At 45.7% G+C, this 20,015-nt stretch overlaps 1 protein-coding gene across 3 annotated transcripts in view; it reads right to left on the reverse strand.

Moving 5' to 3' along the window:
- RIN2 (Ras and Rab interactor 2) overlaps positions 1-20,015 on the reverse strand; it is an 87,706-nt gene that overhangs the window by 47,302 nt on the left and 20,389 nt on the right. The window contains exon 1 of one of the 3 annotated variants that reach the window (XM_068675142.1): positions 1,905-2,061. The exons of 1 other annotated variant lie outside the window; for it this stretch is intronic. In XM_068675142.1, coding sequence (XP_068531243.1) covers positions 1,905-1,961 — 57 coding nt within the window. In that variant the 5' untranslated portion in view covers positions 1,962-2,061. Of the gene's footprint in view, positions 1-1,904; positions 2,062-20,015 lie in introns of those variants that run through there. One more of the 3 variants, XM_068675144.1, reaches the window with a different exon arrangement.

Raw genomic sequence — 20,015 nt, forward strand, 5'->3', positions numbered from 1 at the left:
TGCTCTCTCAGAGCACGTGGTGTTTGCAGCTGCACCCACACAGTATACATGAAGGTTTTGTTAACTACACTTCAGATCACCTAATCCTTTTCTCTGGAAGAAAACGTTAACTGCAACCATCTCTGCAGTTAACTCCAGCACTGCCTCCACACCTCCTGCATTATACATAAATAAAACAAATGGGATTCAGTGGTGCATTGAAAACTACACTGGTAACTCCTACTCCACCTCTGCTTTTTGCAGCAGAGATGCAGATTTAAAAGCTGACAGTTCTCCAAGGTCTCTCCACCTTGCTGCATAAAAGGACTAAAACGTGTTCCCTCATTATTCCCCTATAAAACAATTAGCTCACCACAGCACAGAAAGCCCCCAAGACCTCACAAAACCTCACAGAGAGCATGAGGCTGAACAAGGCCACAGCGAGCCAGTGTTTACTTTTGCACTGTAATTGTTCAAGCCTGAGCTAAACTCCTACAGCTGAGCAGATGTGGGGCCAATTGGTTACACAGGTTAACTCCACAGGGAGCACTGGAAAAAAGCAAGAGAAGTCACCACATTTAATCCCTGACATAAGTTCCTAGAGATGCAACTCATTTGTAACAATACAAGCAGTAAAGAGGATCACAGAGGACAAACAGAACCTAATGGCTGCAGGCAGCCAACCTGAAGTACATCCTTCCTTTCTCACTGTCCCATTTTCCAGCTGCAGTGAGGTTCCAGGGAGTATCTGAAGGAAAGAAGCTGCTTCAGCTGAGGGCTCTATCCATGCCTGTACTCTCAGGTGCTTTCCAAGGACGCTGGAAGAGGAGCACATATGTTGCATCCTTTTCTTCCTGGCACATTTCACACATTCCCAGGATTTAGCTCTATTCTGTGATGGAAGACAGAAGGTCTCTCACCTGAAACTTACTTCTCACTGGAATATGTTGTAATAAGTGTGTTGTAAACCACATGACATCTCAAAACAGCACCCACAACATCAAAACACTAAATACCATTATTTCTGTTTTCTCTCTATTGATACAATATCAAAGACAGAACAGAACAACTAACTCTCATTGCCTGCATCATGAAGGAAAAGCTGGGCTTCCTCTTAAGAGATAAAGGATTAGATTCCTCTAAAGTGCATAGGCACCTGAAGATAAAGATGCACATGTTGGATTTTTCAGAACACTGTGGTGAGCTAAGCAACAGCTTCTTTGTTTCAAAGATGCACTTCAGCTTTAAAAAACAAAACACAATACAAAAATGACTGAAGAACACATTGAGAATGTGAAGGTAGTCTTTTTGTGATTGTTCAGATTACACACACGAGGAGCTCCACAGGTTTTTTCTTAAAATAGGCTATAAAACTAATTTTCAATCCAATAATGGAAATCATAAACCCATATTGTAACTTCAAACTACACAAATCCAAATTATGAAAGCTCTAACATTGTTATGCCTGCATATAATAAAGCTTATGTTCTCAGTATCACTGGCAAAGAATGCCACAAGCTGTTTTACACCAAATACTCTATTCAGTATACAGGAAAACATACACATGAAATAAATGGGTGGTAATTTAACTACAACTAATACTTGTAAGAAGAGATCCTCAAAGAATGCTTCTAATTTTACAGAACTTTCTACATACCACAGATTGTACTACACATTCTGCAACACCAGTTTCACTTAAAACCGTGCACTTTGTGTGTTGTATTGGTCTATTAAGTTGCAAAACTCAGACAGTGAAGAATAATGTAAACTAAGGCAAGTTTTCTCAGGAAAGGGGTGTTGGTGTTGTTTTTTTGTCAAAGAAAAAAAAAAAAAAGACTTTTTACTGCAACCTAGAAAATACGCAACCTAGTGCTTCCAAGCAAATGCATCTCTTCCTATCAGAATAAATGAAATACCATATTTACCTTAAAGAAACTTCCTCTTTTGTCCAAACAATGAGCTTTCATCGTCAAAGACGACATCGTCCCTGGGAAGACTCCACTAAATGTCTTGAAAATCCTAAAAGCAGAGACATTTTTAATGGTTAGTCCAGTCTGTAGGAAATTCCTTTCTAAGCCACAGAAACAGTCACAACAAGCCTTCTGCCAAAACCCTTTCTGTCAACAACATGGTGCCATTTATTTCGTACCAATGCCATTACATATCCTTTTAGTCTTATTTTTCCATAAATTGCTTCAAAAAGACAGTACTTGAAGTTCCACATTTCTCCCATCTCTTCACAGCTGATCCTGTAGATCTAGGATGATGTTCAATGTGCTCATTAGAAAGGAATGCTAAAATGTAACAATTGCTTTGTTTGTTTGCTTGACCTTAGCCTGAAGTACAAATATAACAAAATGTTACATGTCACTACAATCCACTCTGAAGTATCATAGTATTAGTAGGGCTGACTGAGAAGGAGAAAGAAAAATTACCCACAGGGAAAAAAACACGTTATAATAAGTTAGAAAAATATACCCCACTCCGTTCCCTCCCCCCCCCCCCCCAAAAAAAAACAACACACCTGCTTGAAGTTATTAAAATGAAATTAACTCTTCTGAGAGTCATGTCCAAACCAAAAGCTGAAGATGCAGTTAGGAAGAAGCTAAACTGAATGAACAGTTTAATATCTGGAAGAGTATTACAACATGTAAGCAGCCTGTATGCACATAATGAGAAATATCACAGTGGTGATCTCTAGCTGACTAGCAGAGCTCCTCTCAAGTCACAACCAATTCACATCAGTAACTTGTAAGTAAACGTCAAGTTAAACAGAAACCAAATTCCATGGCTAAGAAGTCCTTCTAGGATTTTTAACAGCAAACATCAAACTAGCCTACTCTCTCCCTCACTCACCTGTCCACTGACAACACAGCAGTAGTCATGTTGGAAGTTCCCGTTACCCAGGGGGCAAGTATTGCATACAGAAGGCATTACAGGTGAAGGTAGGGCTGCTGATTCAATACAAACTTCAATGAAAATAACTGGCTGGGAGCAGCGGTGAAAAACAAGTTCATCTGCATGGCTGCAGATGAAACACGAGCAAACAGCAGCAGCTGGGCAAGAGAATTCTGGGCATAAAAAGAAAAAAAAAAAAAAAAAACAACACCCCTCCTGCATTATGAGAGGGCATCAACAGAGGTGAACAGAACCAAGCAGGAAGGAGGAGCTTGAAAGACAGAGGGTTTAATTGGAAAGCCCTGGCAAGCACACACACTGGAAAAGGGTGAGAAGTAGAAGCAAGATAAAAACATTTACTCTTGGTTTTAAGATGTAGCAGAAAGTTTAACAATGTGCACCCCCCTTTCCAGAGGTCAGACCACAAGAGCACTAGAAAAGGTTACGTTTTTCCATTGTCTCGTTAGCAAGCAGCCATGTTGGGAGCCAACCTGTTTTCCAGGCAGAGTTAGCAGACTTTAAAGGTCAGAAGAAAAACCCAGAACGCTGCATTGCTGTGAAAGCCAAATGCTAGAGGATGACCCAGAAAGAACAAAAATCAGCTTAAAAAAATAAAAATCCAGATCTTCCTTTTAAAAGTCAACATATTTAAAGGAACACATTCTTGATGAGGCTCTAAGACACTGCCATCTGGGTTGCTTTATTAAAAGTCTGTCTATGTAACTCAATAGAGCCAACTGAAGTCCAGCAAAGTGGGTGGGACTGCAGGTGCTGTTAAATCATCTGAGACACGAACTGTGTCCTTGTTTGTCACAAGCAACAGGGCCAAGGAAAGCCAGGTACACAACAGTCGTTCCGCTCTGGGGAATACCAGACATTTCATAGACTTCTCCCATTTGATACTGGGTATTCTAAACAACATGAAGCTTGGCATACAAGAGGGTTTTAATTATACAATGATTATGTTTTCTTTTAATGAATTCTGCAACTCTGAAATTTGCACCTGAAAGGCTGAAGGTAGAGTGAGACCCATGAAACCCCAAAAGGAAGGAATTACAACAAAAATTTTCTAAGTTCATGCTATCCTCTTAATGACAACATTAAAATCAGCTCCATGGGCATGGATTTCAAATGAGTTACATTGGGGGGGTTATGAGCAAGACCATGTATCTGTTTTGCCACCTCTATTCTCGGTCATTCTTCAACCCATTTGCAAACAAGGTCTCCTTCACAGGATTTTTTATTTTTATTTATTTTACCACAAGGATGTCTACATGCGATCTCATTACCAAAATAAGACCATGACAAGACTTCTACTGATATTTCAAAACAGATTCAAGTTTCTACACTCAAACCTACAGAAGAATGCAAGCACACAAACTCAGTTCCCTCAGGTCCCTTCCGAGAACGCATCTCCAAGTCAGAAGAAAGCCTTGGAGATCACTGCTGAATTCTCTGGATGAGGATCTGAGGCTCTACACTCTTCCACAGTCGTTAACATCTATGTACTACTGTTACTGTCCCTATGACTGTAACTCTGAGCCTCAGCTGTGCTCAAGGCCCTGCCCTTCTCAGCTCTCTAGAGCCAGTGAACGGATCCATGCCAACAGCTGGCATTGCAGCCAGATAAACAGATTTGCCTGGCCACATCCCTCAAGAATACAAGGGGGAAAACTGCAAACAAACTAAGCCTAAACTGAATTACAACAATTCTGCCAGACAACAGCCTAAAAAATCAGAAGTTACATTGGGCTAAACCCACATGACATAACGTACTAAAGCCATAAGAGCACAGAATAACACTGTATAACACTGATTCTCCCAACTAGTCAGATAATCACAACCTTTCTCTCAAAATAGTTTCAGTTTTTCTACATGCACTGATGAAATTGATAGGAGGAGGAAGCTTCCGAAGAGGTTACCAGGAGAAGCACTCTGGTGCAGTGAGCAGACTCTTGTGGTTTGTTTGCTCCTTCTGAAGGACACGCTTGGACACAGTCCCTTAAGGTAACACGCAAGCACGCACCTCCACACCACCATCTTCCTGGCTGCAGAGTGCTTTCGAACTACTTTGGGTAACCTAAACACTGGTCGGGTGGCTTTCAGTACTTCTGATTAGAACCCTTTGTTCCCCCACCAAACAGATGCTATGCCCAATGTTGGGGCGGGTGGCTGGAGGCAGGTGGACAGCCGCCCACAGTGAGGGTGGCCACAGCCCCCTCCCGCCCCAGGGCTCAGAGGGCACGTCCAAAGCGGATGCAGAAACAACTGCAGATGGACAAATCATCTGGAGGCTGCATTTGTCCACTTGGTCCTGCCTCTTGCACTTCTGCAGGTCAGCCCAGGCAATGCACCTCTGCCTGGAAGCTGTTTTTGTTGAGCCTGGGCACTGTGAGTCCATCAGAAAGGAGGGATCTCCTTCCTGTGACTGCAAAACTGGGTGGAGAAAAGTGGCAAAGCATATCTACTTCTGTACGTGCCTCAGATGGGCGTTTTCTCCTTCCATGCTTTAAGGACTACGGCAGAGTCTGAATAGATTTGCTTAGACATTGCCTGGGTGAGTGCTCAGAAACCCATCTGAAAACGCCATCAAGCTGCAGGAGCCAAGTTGCCATACGATGTGTGATTTTTCTCCGAGCTGCCCGGAAGGCAGCATTTTCTGCATGTGTTTAAACTGCAGGTGCTGCACCTGCTTAGCAGTCTCATCAGCTCATTCCTCTGAGAGGGCAGCAGGTGCTGGGCTCCTGCCAGCAGCCTTGAGCTCAGATGGCTGCCCCACAGCAGCACAAGCCTGCTTGGCGAGGAGCGCTATATGCCTTCGCACAGCACTGCTAACTCAGGACAAAGCCCATGTGTGCCAGTGACAAGGCAGGACAGGGCAGAGGAACAAGCAGGATGCTTGGGTAACTCCTCTGAAATGCAGTGCTATCTACAACACCTCTCCATGGATGCTGACACCATGCAAGCTGAAAGTGCCTTTCATCTTCTTTCCTCTGCGTCCTTCTCCTCTGGCTTTTCATTTACACGGGAATACCAGAGGACTGTTCAGGCACCTTAATGCAACCGAGACTTTTGACTTCTTGTCAAAACAGCTCCTTCTTGGCTCCCTCTCATGAAATTTTATTTGGCATTTTATGCATTGTTACACTTAGCCACCCAAACTCTGATCACCACCTGTCCATAGTGATCAGGATCCTTCTTCCCTCCCTTCAGTTAATCTGCTGCCTAGACACACCTCTGGAAACCTTGTTTGTGTTTTATTTTTTCCACCCTCATTCTAAAACACAATCCCATACCCAGGAAAATGGTAAGAGATACACACAGAAAAACTCAAATCTTCAGCAAATTTAGCATTCTCATGCATTTTGTTTTCCTGTTCTCCTAATGCATTTGCACTTCCCCACAGAAAGCTGAGTTCATTTATTACTCACAAAGCTCTTGTTTGTCTAATTACTCTGACTGTTTCTGGTTCTTGGCAAAATTAAACTTTTCCTTTTGGAAGTGTTTCCTTTGAGGAGTTAACTGAAAGCTTACTTCCAAGGACACACAGATACAAATGAGCACAGTACCACTTTGAAAACTTATCAAATAAGAGCCTCAGTCTGAAAGCTATCTTTGGTGCCAGGATTTTGCAGACCTCTCGACTCAAATGTTGCATTGTGTTAGCACAGCTGTATCCACAAGCAAAAAGAGAGGGGATTATGCAAAAAGGAGTGTAACTTCCGTCATTCTTCTGACTGCAGAAAGGGTTTACAATCATTTCTCTTTTCAGATGGCTCAAGAGCACATTATTTGTGCTTGTAAAAAACAAATACTGCATACAGCAAAAATGACAAGTCAGTATTTATGCAGTGTCACATTTTTGCACCTTGTCATTTCAGTTGAAGTGTTGGAAAAAAATGGAAATAAACATTCCCTGATCAACCTCCTTTTGCTTCAAGCACTGTTTTTACTTTTATGTTTGCTACCTGAATGAGAGTTTGTGTGAGCTACTCCCCTGAGAAAATTCTGCTTGTCACCAGTACACGAGCAATGAGCAACGGCATTTCTGCCCACAATGAGCTAAAAGCATATTACAAAAGATAGACATACACTATACATGTAGGCAGAAGGGCTCACTACTTGCAGGAAACAAAACTCTCCAAAAAACTAAAGAGGAAGCTAAAATATGCAATACTCCCACTACTTTTTTTTTTTTTTTTTTTGAAAAAGTGAGATGATCACCAGTGAGCAATGCTTCCCATCCCCAGCTTGTATCCCAAGATGCATTTTGCAAAATTCGAAGTGCAATACCTTCAAATTAATACCTCCAACTTCAATGAAGTTGCATACCTCAATAAATTGTTCTAAGGAAGTTACAACTCTCCCCTCGAAGAAAGGAGAAGAATATAGAAGGTAGTTAAAGGAAACAAGCAAAATTAAATGGTGTGCAAGTATTTTAGTCTGCAAAATAAGGTTCCGTTATTCACACCTGCTGACATACCATTTCACGTTTCTAACCTGAAGTTGCTGTATCACGCACCTTCATTCTTAAGTTTCATTTCTTGGTACAGAGAGAGCAAGGCACAGTATACCCCAACAGCAATAATTCTTCCTCTCAGGCAGTTCACAGCATTGGGCAATTTCATTGCAGAATAAAGCTTCCTCTGCTGGGATGCTTTTTGCTCAAGATCTGTAGCAGGGCAGTCACTCAGACAGTTTACATATGAAATGGGAATTACAGAAAAGCAGCCAAGTCAAAGACTTCACTGTAGTTCCGTCTTTAAAAAAATAAAAAAATCCTAGACTCTTATTTCACTTACAGCTTTAATTTGAGATTTGAATTTCTGTGGGCTGAAAGAAGACAGGACTGAAGATCACTAAACCTTTCAATGTCTTCTGACTCTGGACATTACTCATATAGACATCAGCTGGAGCCTGGGAGAGTAAATCCTATTCTTACTCTTCCACAGGCATCCAGTTAGGGTCACTGTCCTACGGCTCGCAACAGGGACAAGAGACAAACACCAGATGTGCCTGCTCTGCTTGCTGAGCTCTGGGCTCCAGCAGCCTCCTGGGAGGAGGACAGTATGGGAAATCAGCTGAGGAACAATGAGCTGAGACCCAGCCAGGGGATCCACATACTTCATAGAATCATAAAAGCTAGAAAAGACCTCCAAGATCATCTGGTCCAACCATCACCCTACCACCAATATCACCCACTAAACCATGTCCGTAAATACCACGTCCAACCTTTCCTTGAACACCCCCAGGGACAGTGACTCCACCACCTCCCTGGGCAACTCGTTCCAATGCCTGGCTGCTCTTTCTGAGAAGATATGTCTCAACTTCCAAACTAAACATCTCCTGGTGCAACTTGAGGTCATTCCCTCTAGTACTATCACTAGTTATCTATGAGAAGAGGCCAATCCCCAGCTCCCCACACATTCCATGCAAAGGTTACCCTTCTGCTTCCAACATTTCCGACTGGCTCATTCATCACAGGTCACAGCTGCTCTCGGTTCTCCTGGCTGATCATTTCCAATGCCGGTATTTGCATCGTGAAGTATCAATGTACCTCATCCTGGCTAACATAACAATGCTGCTAAAATCACAGACATCTTTCCAAGGAGTCCTTCACCTCACTATGCTTTAAGCCATTAAATATCAGCAACTGCTTAAGAAATTACTATACAGACATGCTCAGGCATGCAGGGGCTGTGAGTCAGTCCACACATCAGGGTTTAAGTTATTCTGACTAACCTGAAAAGGAAACAGTCACTGCCAAATTTATAAACTGATCTTTACACATCTGGTTTCAGCTAGCCATTGCTTCTGCCCCCAAACAACATTTTGCCTACAGACTTATTTTTCCCTTTCATTGAAGATCCTGCCCATTGGTAGCCTTTTAAGACATTAAAGGATAAGGAGGAATTACTTAGAACACATTTCATCATGGGACTCTGAGGTTTTATGACCCCTTAGATTTTGGATAGATCTACTGTCCCGCTCACAGATCTCTACCTGCTTATCTGTGCTGCAGTCAAATGTTCAAAGCACCCGAACACTACTCCAGAGCTGGCCTGACCACTCCCACCGAAACAAACAGGCTGCATCAGTCTTTCCAACAGGAGCATATACTTAGGTAACACCCACATCCTCAGAAAATCCTACCTTTAAGCTTTGTTGGATGTGGCACACTATCAAAGGGACTGTGTTTGCTGCTAGTGCTCTCTCTTTGCACCCTTTAGAAAAAACTTCCTCAACCTTCTCCTCTTTACATATAATATTACCAGGTCTCTTATAAGAGAATGATTATATGCTAATGCGTTCATGTCTTGTTTTACTTGTAGAGATGTCAGAGAAATACATTTGTAAGATTGGCTTAGGTCTGGACAACCTTTCAGAAGATTTGTATTCATCTCAAATTCCCCACCCTGACTATCTCACAAAACTAAAATTTCTTGAAGTACTTTGGTAATTTCCCTTTGTTATTTCTGCCAGAAGCAGGAAATATTAAAGCAAAGACATTCAGAAATGTTTTAAAACCTTTTAGAAGTGTTTAACATTGAGCTGCAGTTACTGCAGGAAGCAAGAAAATGTAATTGCTTGAATTGCAGCAGAGCACCAAAATCTAGAAGAAAACGCAGAATTCATGACAAAGTATTGAGTCACAAGCAGAGGGAGACAGCTACAGTGCCTGCACCTGGGGGGTAGGCACGAGGCAACCACCTGCTGGACTCGGCCTGTGAAAAGCACCCCTCAGTGCCTCCCATCCTGTGAAGCCCAGAGAAGCGTGAAGCTTTCCATGGCCACGCTGTAACTAATTACCACCTGCTTTCCCAGACCGGCACCAAGCCGAGCTTGGAGCTGCCACAGGCAGCATCCCTCCAGTTGGCAAGGGGGAGCGTGCGCCTGACCTACTTTGGGTGCGGTGAGCTCAAACACCATTGCTGGAGTAGGTCTGCAGCCTAGCATTAGGTGATTGGTTACGCTTAGTCTATTATTAGACAGCAGTACCTTGTACATCACCTTCTTCTACAATTTGCTTTTGTGCACCTCAAAATTACCTACACACACCATAATTTCTGTACTGTTAAGTCTGGAAAAAAATACAGACATGTAACTTACACGGAAAGCCAAGTCAGGACACCATAGCATGCTTTTGAAAATCATCACATGAAGTTGTTTATTAAACGCACACAACATCTGTAGGACAGGCAAAACTCTACAAGACAGCAGGAACCTGCTTTGAGCAACCTGGTCTAGTAGAAGGTGTCCCTGCCCATGGCAAGAGGTTGGATTCAGAACCCAAACCATTCTATGATCCTATGATTCTAAGAAAAAGCGTAAATAGGATTTTTCTGCTAAAGTAAACAGCCAATGGTTTAAAATTAAACAAAACAAACACAACAATGGAAGGGCAGAAGGGGATCCCTTCACCTGCATTTTTAAGATCTTGCCAAAATAGATATTAACATTTTTCAAATTGCTATGTGATATTTGTCTCTTCTCCAGAACCATAAACATTTAAGGCTATTTTACAGAATCACAGAATCATTTAGGTTGGAAGAGACCTCCAAGATCATAGAGTCCAACCTCTGACCTAACACATCCTCCACTGAACCATATCACTGAGCTCTACATCTAAACGTCTTTTAAAGACCTCCAGGGATGGTGACTCCACCACTTCCCTGGGCATCCCAATCCCATGCCTAACGACCCTTTCGGTAAAGAAGTTTTTCCTAATATCCAACCTAAACCTTTCCTGGCACAACTTTAGCCCATTCCCCCTCGTCCTGTCACCGGGCACGTGGGAGAATAGACCAACCCCCACCTTGCTACAGCCTCCTTTAAGGTACTTGTAGACAGCGATAAGGTCGCCCCTGAGCCTCCTCTTCTTCAGGCTGAACAAGCCCAGCTCCCTCAGCCGCTCCTCGTAGGACTTGTTCTCCAGGCCCCTCACCAGCTTCGTCACCCTTCTCTGGACTCTCTCGAGCACCTCCATGTCCTTCTTGTAGCGAGGGGCCCAAAACTGAACACAGTACTCGAGGTGCGGCCTCACCAGAGCCGAGTACAGGGGGACAATTACCTCCCTAGCCCTGCTGGTCACACTGCTTCTGATACAAGCCAGGATGCTGTTGGCCTTCTTGGCCACCTGAGCACACTGCTGGCTCATATTCAGCTGACTATCAACCAATACTCCCAGGTCCTTCTCCGCCTGGCAGCTTTCCAACCACTCCTCTCACAGCCTGTAGCTTTGCTTGGGCTTGTTGTGCCCCAGGTGCAGGACCCGGCACTTGGCCTTGTTGAACTTCATGCAGTTGGCCTCAGCCCATCGGTGCAGCCTCTCCAGATCCTCCTGCAGAGCTTTTCTACCCTCGAGCAGATCGACACACGCACCTAACTCCGTGTCATCTGCAAACTTACTGAGGGCGCGCTCAATGCCCTCGTCCAGATCATCAATAAAGATATTGGAGAGGACTGGCCCAGTACAGAGCCCTGGGGAATGCCACTAGTGACTGGCCTCCAGCTGGACTTGACTCCATTCACCACAACTCTTTGGGCCCAGCTATCCAGCCAGTTTCTAACCCAACGAAGCGTGCACCAGTCCAAGTCAAGAGCAGCCAGTTTCTTGGGGAGAACGCTGTGGGAGACGGTGTCAAAAGCCTTGCTGAAGTCAAGGTAGACCACATCCACAGCCTTTCCCTCATCCACCCAGCGCGTCACTTTGTCATAGAAGGAGTTCAGGTTCATCTAGCAGGACCTGCCTTTCATAAACCCATGCTGACTGGGCCTGATCCCCTGCTTGTCCTGCAAGTGCCGCGTGATGAAACTCAAGATAATCTGCTCCATGAGCTTCCCTGGCACTGAGGGGCCTATAGTTCCCTGGGTCTGCCCTCTGGCCCTTCTTGTAGATGGGCACCATGTCTGCTAGCCGCCAGTCGACTGGGACCTCCCCCAGTAGCCAGGACTGCTGATAAATGATGGAAAGTTGCTTGGCCAGCTCCTCTGCCAGTTCCCTCAGTACCCTCGTGTGGATCCCATCTGGCCCCATCGACTTGCATACATCCAAGTGCTGTAGCAGGTCACCAACCGTTTCCTCTTGGATAGTGAGGGCCACATCCTGCTCCCCATCCCCTTCACCAGCTCAGGGGGCTGGGTACCCAGAGAACAACTGCTCTTGCCACTAAAGACTGAGGCAAAGAAGGCATTAAGCACCTCCGCCTTATCCTCATCTCTTGCAACTGAGTTCCCCCTCCCCCGCCATCCAGTAAATGATGGAGATTCTCCTTAGTCCACTTTTTTGTGTTGTTGTATTTATAAAAACATTTTTTGTTAACTTTGACAGAAGTAGCCAGATTGAGCTCCAGATGAGCTTTGGCCTTTCTAATTTTGTCCCTGTAAAGCCTCACAACATCCTTATAGTCCTCCTGAGTGGCCTGCCCTCTTTTCCAAAGCTCTTTTTCTTCCTAAGCTCAAGCCACAACTCTCTGTTCAGCCAGGCTGGTCGTCTTCTGTGCCAGCTCGTCTTTGGGCACGTGGGGACAGAGCGCTCCTGTGCCATTAAGATTTCCTTCTTGAAGAGTGCCCAGACTTCCTGGACTCCTCTGCCCTTCAGAACCACCTCCCAAGGGACTCTGCCAACCAGTGTCCTGAGCAGCTCAAAGTCAGCCCTCCAAAAGTCCAAGGCAGCAGTTTTATTGATCCCCCTCCTGACTTTGCCAAGAGTAGAGAATTCAACCATTTCGTGGTCACTCTGCCCAAGACAGCTCCCGACCACCACATCTCCCACTTCTCTGTTTGTGAAAAAAAGTGGGGCACCTCCCCTGGTAGGCTCACTAACCAGCTGCATCAGGAAGCATCTTCCATGCTCTCCAGAAACCTCCTAGACTGCTTCCTCTGAGCTGTATTGTATTTCCAGGATATGTCAGGGAAGCTGAAGTCCCCCTCGAGAACAAGTGCTGGCGATTGCGCGACTTCTACCAGCTGCCTGTAAAACGCCTCTTCTGTCTCCTCATCCTGGTTTGGCAGTCTATAACAGACCCCCACCAGGATGCCTGCTTTGTTGGCCTAATGCAAGCGTTCTCCATTATCACCATTCTGTGACTGTACCAAACAGGAGAAGAAATCCCACAACACTTCTATGTAAGGGATCAGACTTGAACTTGCATCCACGCTATGGCAAAAGGGTTCTTGCATACAAGGGATCTTTACCTAACAGTTGAGGTACACATTTGAAGTGATAAGAAATTCACTACTAGACATGGTAAGGTATCTCCTAGTTCGTTTATTTGCCAAACTTTGTCTGTCTTCTGTCTTGATGTGTGAATGCCATACCTTGCCTTCTCTTCCTTGATTGCAGAGCTTTATGTTGCACCAGTAGATGACAGCAAGGGCCACATCTGATTCAGAGAGGCCCAGTCTCTCTTGGGTCCCCCTCAGTCAGTGGGGAGAACGCAGCAGCTCCGGGGTGTAGGACAGAGCACAGAAGCATAGACACTTTGCAGGTCTCCTGACCTGGCTGCAGGGAGAGCCCAAGGACACAGCTGCCCCAGCTGAAGCATGCCTTCGCCTGTTCTTCCTTTAAACCACGACAATGCTTTTTAGAACGATTAGTAGGCTTCCATCAAGGCTCTTCAAATTCAGTGGAATAAGCCAGACTATTCAGACACAAAAACCAGGACTGTGGCTGATGCTCCAACTTATAATTCTTTTTAAACCAGAACTGACTTCTGGTGCCCTGAGTTCACTGGGCCACTGGAAACCTCCTGAAACACATACAAACATGTCACACGCTCACTTGCCCCAAGAATAAACACCACACTCCTCCTACATCGGGCATCAACAGTTCACACACAAAATGTTCCTTTCTTTAGATAACTGCAATCCTAACATGCTGCCCAAGCATCTCAGACAAACAAGCAACAACCAGATAGAGAAAAACTCATTCTTTAGTTGTAGTGGGTTTACGTGGCAAGGTTTTGGTAGCAGGAGGCCATAGGGGTGGTTTCTGTGAGAAAGATCTAGAAGCCACCCCATGTTTGGGAAGGGCCCCATTGTTTTCCAGATCTGCGCCAATAAGCGATGTTGTTTTGCGCCTCTGTGAGAGCATATTTAAGACAGGGAAAAAAAACGCTGCGCCACACAGCAGCCGGGAGAGTCAAGGGAGTGAGAAACAGCTTTGCAGGTGCCAAGGTCAGTGTAGAAGGAGGGGGAGAGGTGCTCCAGGCGCCGAAGCACAAGTCCCCTGCGGCCTGTGGTGAGGACCACGGTGAAGCAGGATGTCCCCCTGCAGCCCATGGAGTACCACAGTGGAGCAGGGTTCTGCGCTGCAGCCCGTGGAGGAGACCACGGTGGAGCAGGTGGCCCTGCACCAATGGAGGCTGCTGCCTGTGGAAGACCCCTGCCGAAGCAGATTCCGGGCCGGACCTGTGGCCCGTGGAGCGGAGATCACGCAGGAGCAGGTGACCTGGCAGGAGCTGCTGCCTGTAGGGGAGCCAGGTTGGAGCAGTTTGCTCCTGAGGGATGGACCCCGTGGTACGGACCCATATCTGGAGCAGTTCTGGAAGAGCTGCTGCCTGTGGGAAGCCCACGCCGGATCAGTTCGTCAAGGACTGCATCCCATGGGTGGGACCCCACAGCACAGGGGACGAAAGTGACCGAGAAGGAGCGGCAGAGAAGAAGTGCTGTAGACTGACCATACCCATTCACCCGTTCCCCTGCGCCGCTCGGGGGGAGGAGGTGGAAGAGGGTGGATGGGGGGGGAAGGTGCTTTTGGTTTCTTTCCTTTGTTTCTCACTTTTCTAGCTTGTTAGTAATTAGCAATAAATGTTACTATCTGTCTTCTTATGCTGAGTCTGTTTTGCCCGTTACAATAATTATTGCGTGATTTTTCTCATCCTTATCTCAATCCTTGAGCCCTTTTCATGTATTTTCTCCCCATTCCTCTTTGAGGAGGGGGAGTGAGAGAGCGGCTGTGGTGGAGCTCGGCTGCCCACTTGAGCGGAACCACGGCATTAGTCCAACAACAGAAACACGACTTCTCTGCATGGTCAAGCGCATGAGCAGTGGCACTGTGTGGCCTCCTCCCAGGCCCAGGGTGTGGAGGCAGAGCAGGCGCTGCAGGCCACCCACAGTCCCTTCTCTCAGGCTGGCGGGAGCAGCAATGACAGCACATCTCGCCCTCATCATCAGACCCCACTGTCCAGTAAACACTAGGCAGTCAGTTTCCCAACACTTCAGAACATGCACAACTTCCACTTTAAAACATCCTCCAGTGCAACAGAGCATTAAGTACACCGGGGCTCTGGCTCATTTGCTCAAGTGTTCTCAGAAACACCAAGCAGCCTGTTTCAGTTGATTTCCAGTTAGAACAATTCTCTTTCCAGAAAGGGCAAAACAAATCCCGTTTGAAAAACTCCTCCTGATGTAATTGGTTGTAAAGGATTTCACTTGTTTATGTAAAACAGCACACAGAAGGAAAAAAATGAAAGGCAGACAGAACTAAAAGATATTTGACTTTAAAAGCAAAAAGTAGACAGGGATTGGAATGTATTAAAGCAACCTGAAAATAACTGCAAAGGCTGAATTCCCTCCCCAATGAATACATAACTCACTGTACCTTTTAGATGCTTCGCTATTTAATAATAATAAAACAATTGCATGTTAAAGTCTGTACTGGACAGAAAAAATACAAAATGTGGCTTTTCAATTATAATGCAATAGCACTTTATAGGTGTGTTTGTTGTATCACTACCTGCTTAACAAATACTGTTCTGTAAGAAAATTTTCTAATTGCAACTGTTTGGTTTTTTTGTTGTTGTTGTTTTGTTTTTCTAATACTTAAGAAATGCTTTGCAAAGAATATTTTTTGCTTATCTCTGTAGTTAAGAGGAGTAAACTGTCATTCAGGAGGTAGCTAATGCCTAAAAAAGTGACTTGCAGTGTCTCAAAAATCCGTGGAAAAATTTCCTTTGATGCCTGTAAGTACTGGAATGAGGCTCAGTATATGGCACGCTAATTGGCATGCAGGAAGAATCAGGACAAAGCCCATATGTCACTGAACATACCTGCTATTCCAAGATCTACATAAAAGCTTGTACTGCTCGCCCCAAGACTGCTGAATACAAACGCCTGAAGACTTATTTGCTGCGCACCTCAACTTCAACACAGCATAAAACATCAATGATTTAGTAGAAAGCAAACAGCCTTTTCTTATTCTGATATAGATTTTGAGCTCATCTTCCATGTGACACATCCAAATGAAAAACATGTTAGTTGTGCCAGTGGGCCTCCACCAATCTAATATTTTACCTATTAGCTATGGAATCAGGTCATCAGAAATCCACTGTGCTCAAGATCTCATTTTTCAGATGTCCCCAGTGACAGCAGCCACAACTCTTCATTACGCAGGTTGTTCTTCCTCTGAGTGCAATAGGTTCAGGCAGTTACCAGACCAAAACTTTATTTTAGTCAAGTCAGTGGCAAGGGTCAACATTCAACATTCTTGGTAAAAACTCTTAAGACACGTAACCACTTGCAACACTTCTCGATTTAGTCCTCAGCAGTAGTAAAGAACAATCTCATACTTTTTGCCCCCCTTTAATCAAGTTATTAAGTTTTACATGAAATAAGAATTTCACGGACCACATAGACTCAAGCTGTATATCAAAAGCTGTGTTCACAGCATCAAGGAGCTGCACAACAACACACCCCAAGACAACCACTCACAGAAAACTATAGCTGTGTAAGCCTGTGCTAAGTACTGGTGCCTTCACTCTCCTCACCTACATGATTTCATATTAGACAGCAGGTTAAAGTTACTTCAATGATACAAACAGTTGCACCGGTGCCAGAGTGACATAATTCTTTGCTTGCAGCCGTGTAGAAGGTTGCCACTATCCCCTGCCTGGTTGGATAGCACTCTGACACTCACAGCACCAATGCCCCAGAGCAGCTTGGTCAGTAAATCATGCTGACAACCAGTCTTCAAGCCACTTTTAGAGGTCAGTCCAATAGTGAGGGAAGCATTTGATCTTTCTTGTATTATGCATATCTAAAACGAGACAAATCTAAACAGTATGCCATCAATACCAAGAATAAATTATCAGAGAAAACCTTTTTTTTTTTTTTTTTTTTTTAAATTATGCCTCTTCCCTCCAGAACCGATTTCTCATCACACAGGAATTATTATACTTGTGCTATGAAGTGTAAAATCAAAGAGTACCATATCAGCTTAAATGATCAATAAATACGATTTTTAGCTTTGTTTTTATCAGCAAATGAAACGTATCTAAGGGTATACAAATCCATGCTAGGTAAGAAAAATCTCCAGATGCAGAAGACAAAATCTGAGCAAACAAATTGATGTACTTTTGGAGCTACACAACAAAAGGCAAGTAAAATTTGGTGGTCCACTGCCTGCAGGGACAGCATTATTGAGAAAACTATTTAGTTACCCACCCCTAGAAAACACGTACAAGAACGTGAATAATATATGAACATCTACATAACTTTAAATAAATGAGAAAAAAAAAAAAAAAGACTGAACTTTATTTTCCCCTCTGAAAACAAGCAGATGAAACATTCTGGGTCAGCTAGTGTAAACGTGCAGAAATCCTTGGATCTTGGAGGATCAATTTTCATCCTGCCTGTTGAAGAATGCAACGTCCTACATACTGAATTGAACCAGGTCAATAACAACCAACTAAGCTGAGCAGACTCAAGCCATTCCATTGTAGATGTGCTTTGCGTCCAAGAACATTGCACGTCACCAGCTGTATCTTCACTATTGCTTTCTGACCAAAAGGTTAATGATACCAAACAGCCTACATGAAGAACATCACAAACTTTTTTTTATTATTTTTTTTAAACCATTCATCTTTTCCATTCTAATCAGTGTTGGTGAGGCCACAGCTGAGTACTGTATCCAGTTGTGCACCCCCAAGGTCAAGAGACACGCACAAGAACTGGAAAGAGTCCATCGCAGGGCCATCAAGGTGAGCAAGGGCTGGGAGCACCTCTCCTGTCAGGAGAGGCCTAGTTAAGAACTAAATAGAAGATGTATTTATCAAAAAATGAGTATGTTTTCACTGAAAAAAAAAAAAGGAACTATAGCACTTGTCTTTATTTTGCTTAGCACACAAAAAAGACTGCAAGAAAGCCTTCTACTTATTTAAACCAAACTCGTACCCCAAAGACATCCCACGTAAGAATACGAGACAGCAAAACATTTACACCTATACCGGTCTTCAATGGCACATGGCCATTTGCCGAGGCGATCGGCTCCGGGGCAGACGCGTTCCACAGCAGAGCGGGGGATCGGGCCAGGCAGGTCTATTTTCTCCAGCATCGAGCCTACTTGAGGGAGCCGCCAGGAGCTGGCAGCCCTCGTGAGGGAGGCTGACGAGGCGTAGGCAGAGCCAGCAGCGCCCCCTCCCCAGCCGTTCAAAAACTGCCCCCAGGGAGCGCGGCGACCAGGACGGGCAAACAGGGCGTGGCGCGGCAGTTCGCGCAGGCAGGGCGAGCAGGAAGGGCAGAGCGTTTCCCCCACCCATACAAACACCTCCTTAACGACAGCCGTCAGCTAGGTGATAATGGTCTCCACCAGGCACGGTGCGCTCTCCAGGAAGTCGGTACACACCCAGACCGACTACCCGTTAAAAAATGCAGCAGTTCAGGTCACCGGGTGCGGGGAGTGTCTGAGCCTGTTGCTGCCATCGGCGGGAGGCAGAGACACTGCGTGCGCGAGGTGCGAGCAGGTGGATGACCTAGTCCGCGTGGTGGCAGAGCTCAAGGAGGAGGTGGAGAGTTTGAGGGATATCAGGGAGTGTGAGCGGGAGATAGACTGGTGGAGTAACTCCCTGCAGGGCACGAAGGAGAGGTACAGGGGTGAGACACCCCAGATGGGGGTGGACCCCCTGCCCTGTAGCCATCGGGCAGAGGGAGGGGATCTGGGAGTTGAGGAGGAATGGAAACTGGTCCCTGCTCGACCTCGCAGACGATGCCCTCCCCTTCTGGCCCCGCCTTCCCAGGTGCCCTTACGCAACAGGTTTGAGGCCCTGGAGCTCGACAGACCAGTAGCTGAGGAAGAGGTAGCAAGTGTTCCCAGGAGGATGCCTAGGGCGAGGAGGTCGACTCCACGCCTCAGGACTGCCTCCATCAAGAAAGACAGAAGGGTTATTGTTGTGGGAGACTCTATTCTTAGGGGAACAGAGGGCCCTATTTGTCGGCCTGACCCTACCCGTAGGGAAGTCTGCTGCCTCCCTGGGGCCAGGGTCAGGGACATTGCCAGGAAGCTTCCCAACCTGGTACGCCCCTCTGATTATTATCCTCTTTTGATAGTCCAGGCGGGCAGTGACAACACTGAAGAGAGAAGCCTGAAGGCTATCAAACGAGACTTTAGAGGGCTGGGACGGTTAGTGGATGGAGCGGGAGTGCAGGTGGTGTTTTCATCCATCCCTACGGTGGCAGGGAGGGGTACAGAGAGGACACGGAAAGCCCACCTGTTAAACACGTGGCTCCGGGGCTGGTGCCAACGCAGAAATCTTGGGTTTTTCGACCATGGGGCACTTTACTCAGCACCTGGCCTGATGGCCGCAGACGGGTCCCTATCTTTTAGGGGGAAAAGGATCCTGGGCCAGGAGCTGGCAGGGCTCGTTGAGAGGGTTTTAAACTAGTTAAGAAGGGGGATGGGGCTGAAGCAAGGATTGTTGGGGCTGTGCCAGGGGGAACAATGGCAAGGCCGGAGGATAACGTAATGGCCCAACTGAAGTGCATCTACACCAATGCACGCAGCATGGGTAACAAACAGGAGGAGCTGGAAGCCATCGTGCAGCAGGCAGGCTACAACTTGGTTGCCATCACAGAGACGTGGTGGGACCAGTCTCATGACTGGAGTGCTGCAATGCCTGGCTATAAGCTCTTCAGAAGGGACAGGCAGCAAGCACAGAACGGGTGGTGCTGTGGCTCTCTATATTAGAGAATCTTTTGAGGTTGTAGAACTCAAGGCTAGGAATGACAAGGTCGAGTCCCTTTGGGTTAGGATCGGCAGGGACAACAAGGCTAGTGTCCTGGTCATTGTCTGCTATAGACCGCCGAACCAGGATGAGGAGACGGATGAGGAGTTCTACAGGCAGCTGACAGAGGTTGCAAAA

The sequence above is a fragment of the Anas acuta genome, chromosome 3 (assembly GCF_963932015.1).
Source record: "Anas acuta chromosome 3, bAnaAcu1.1, whole genome shotgun sequence".
Taxonomy (NCBI): domain Eukaryota; kingdom Metazoa; phylum Chordata; class Aves; order Anseriformes; family Anatidae; genus Anas; species Anas acuta.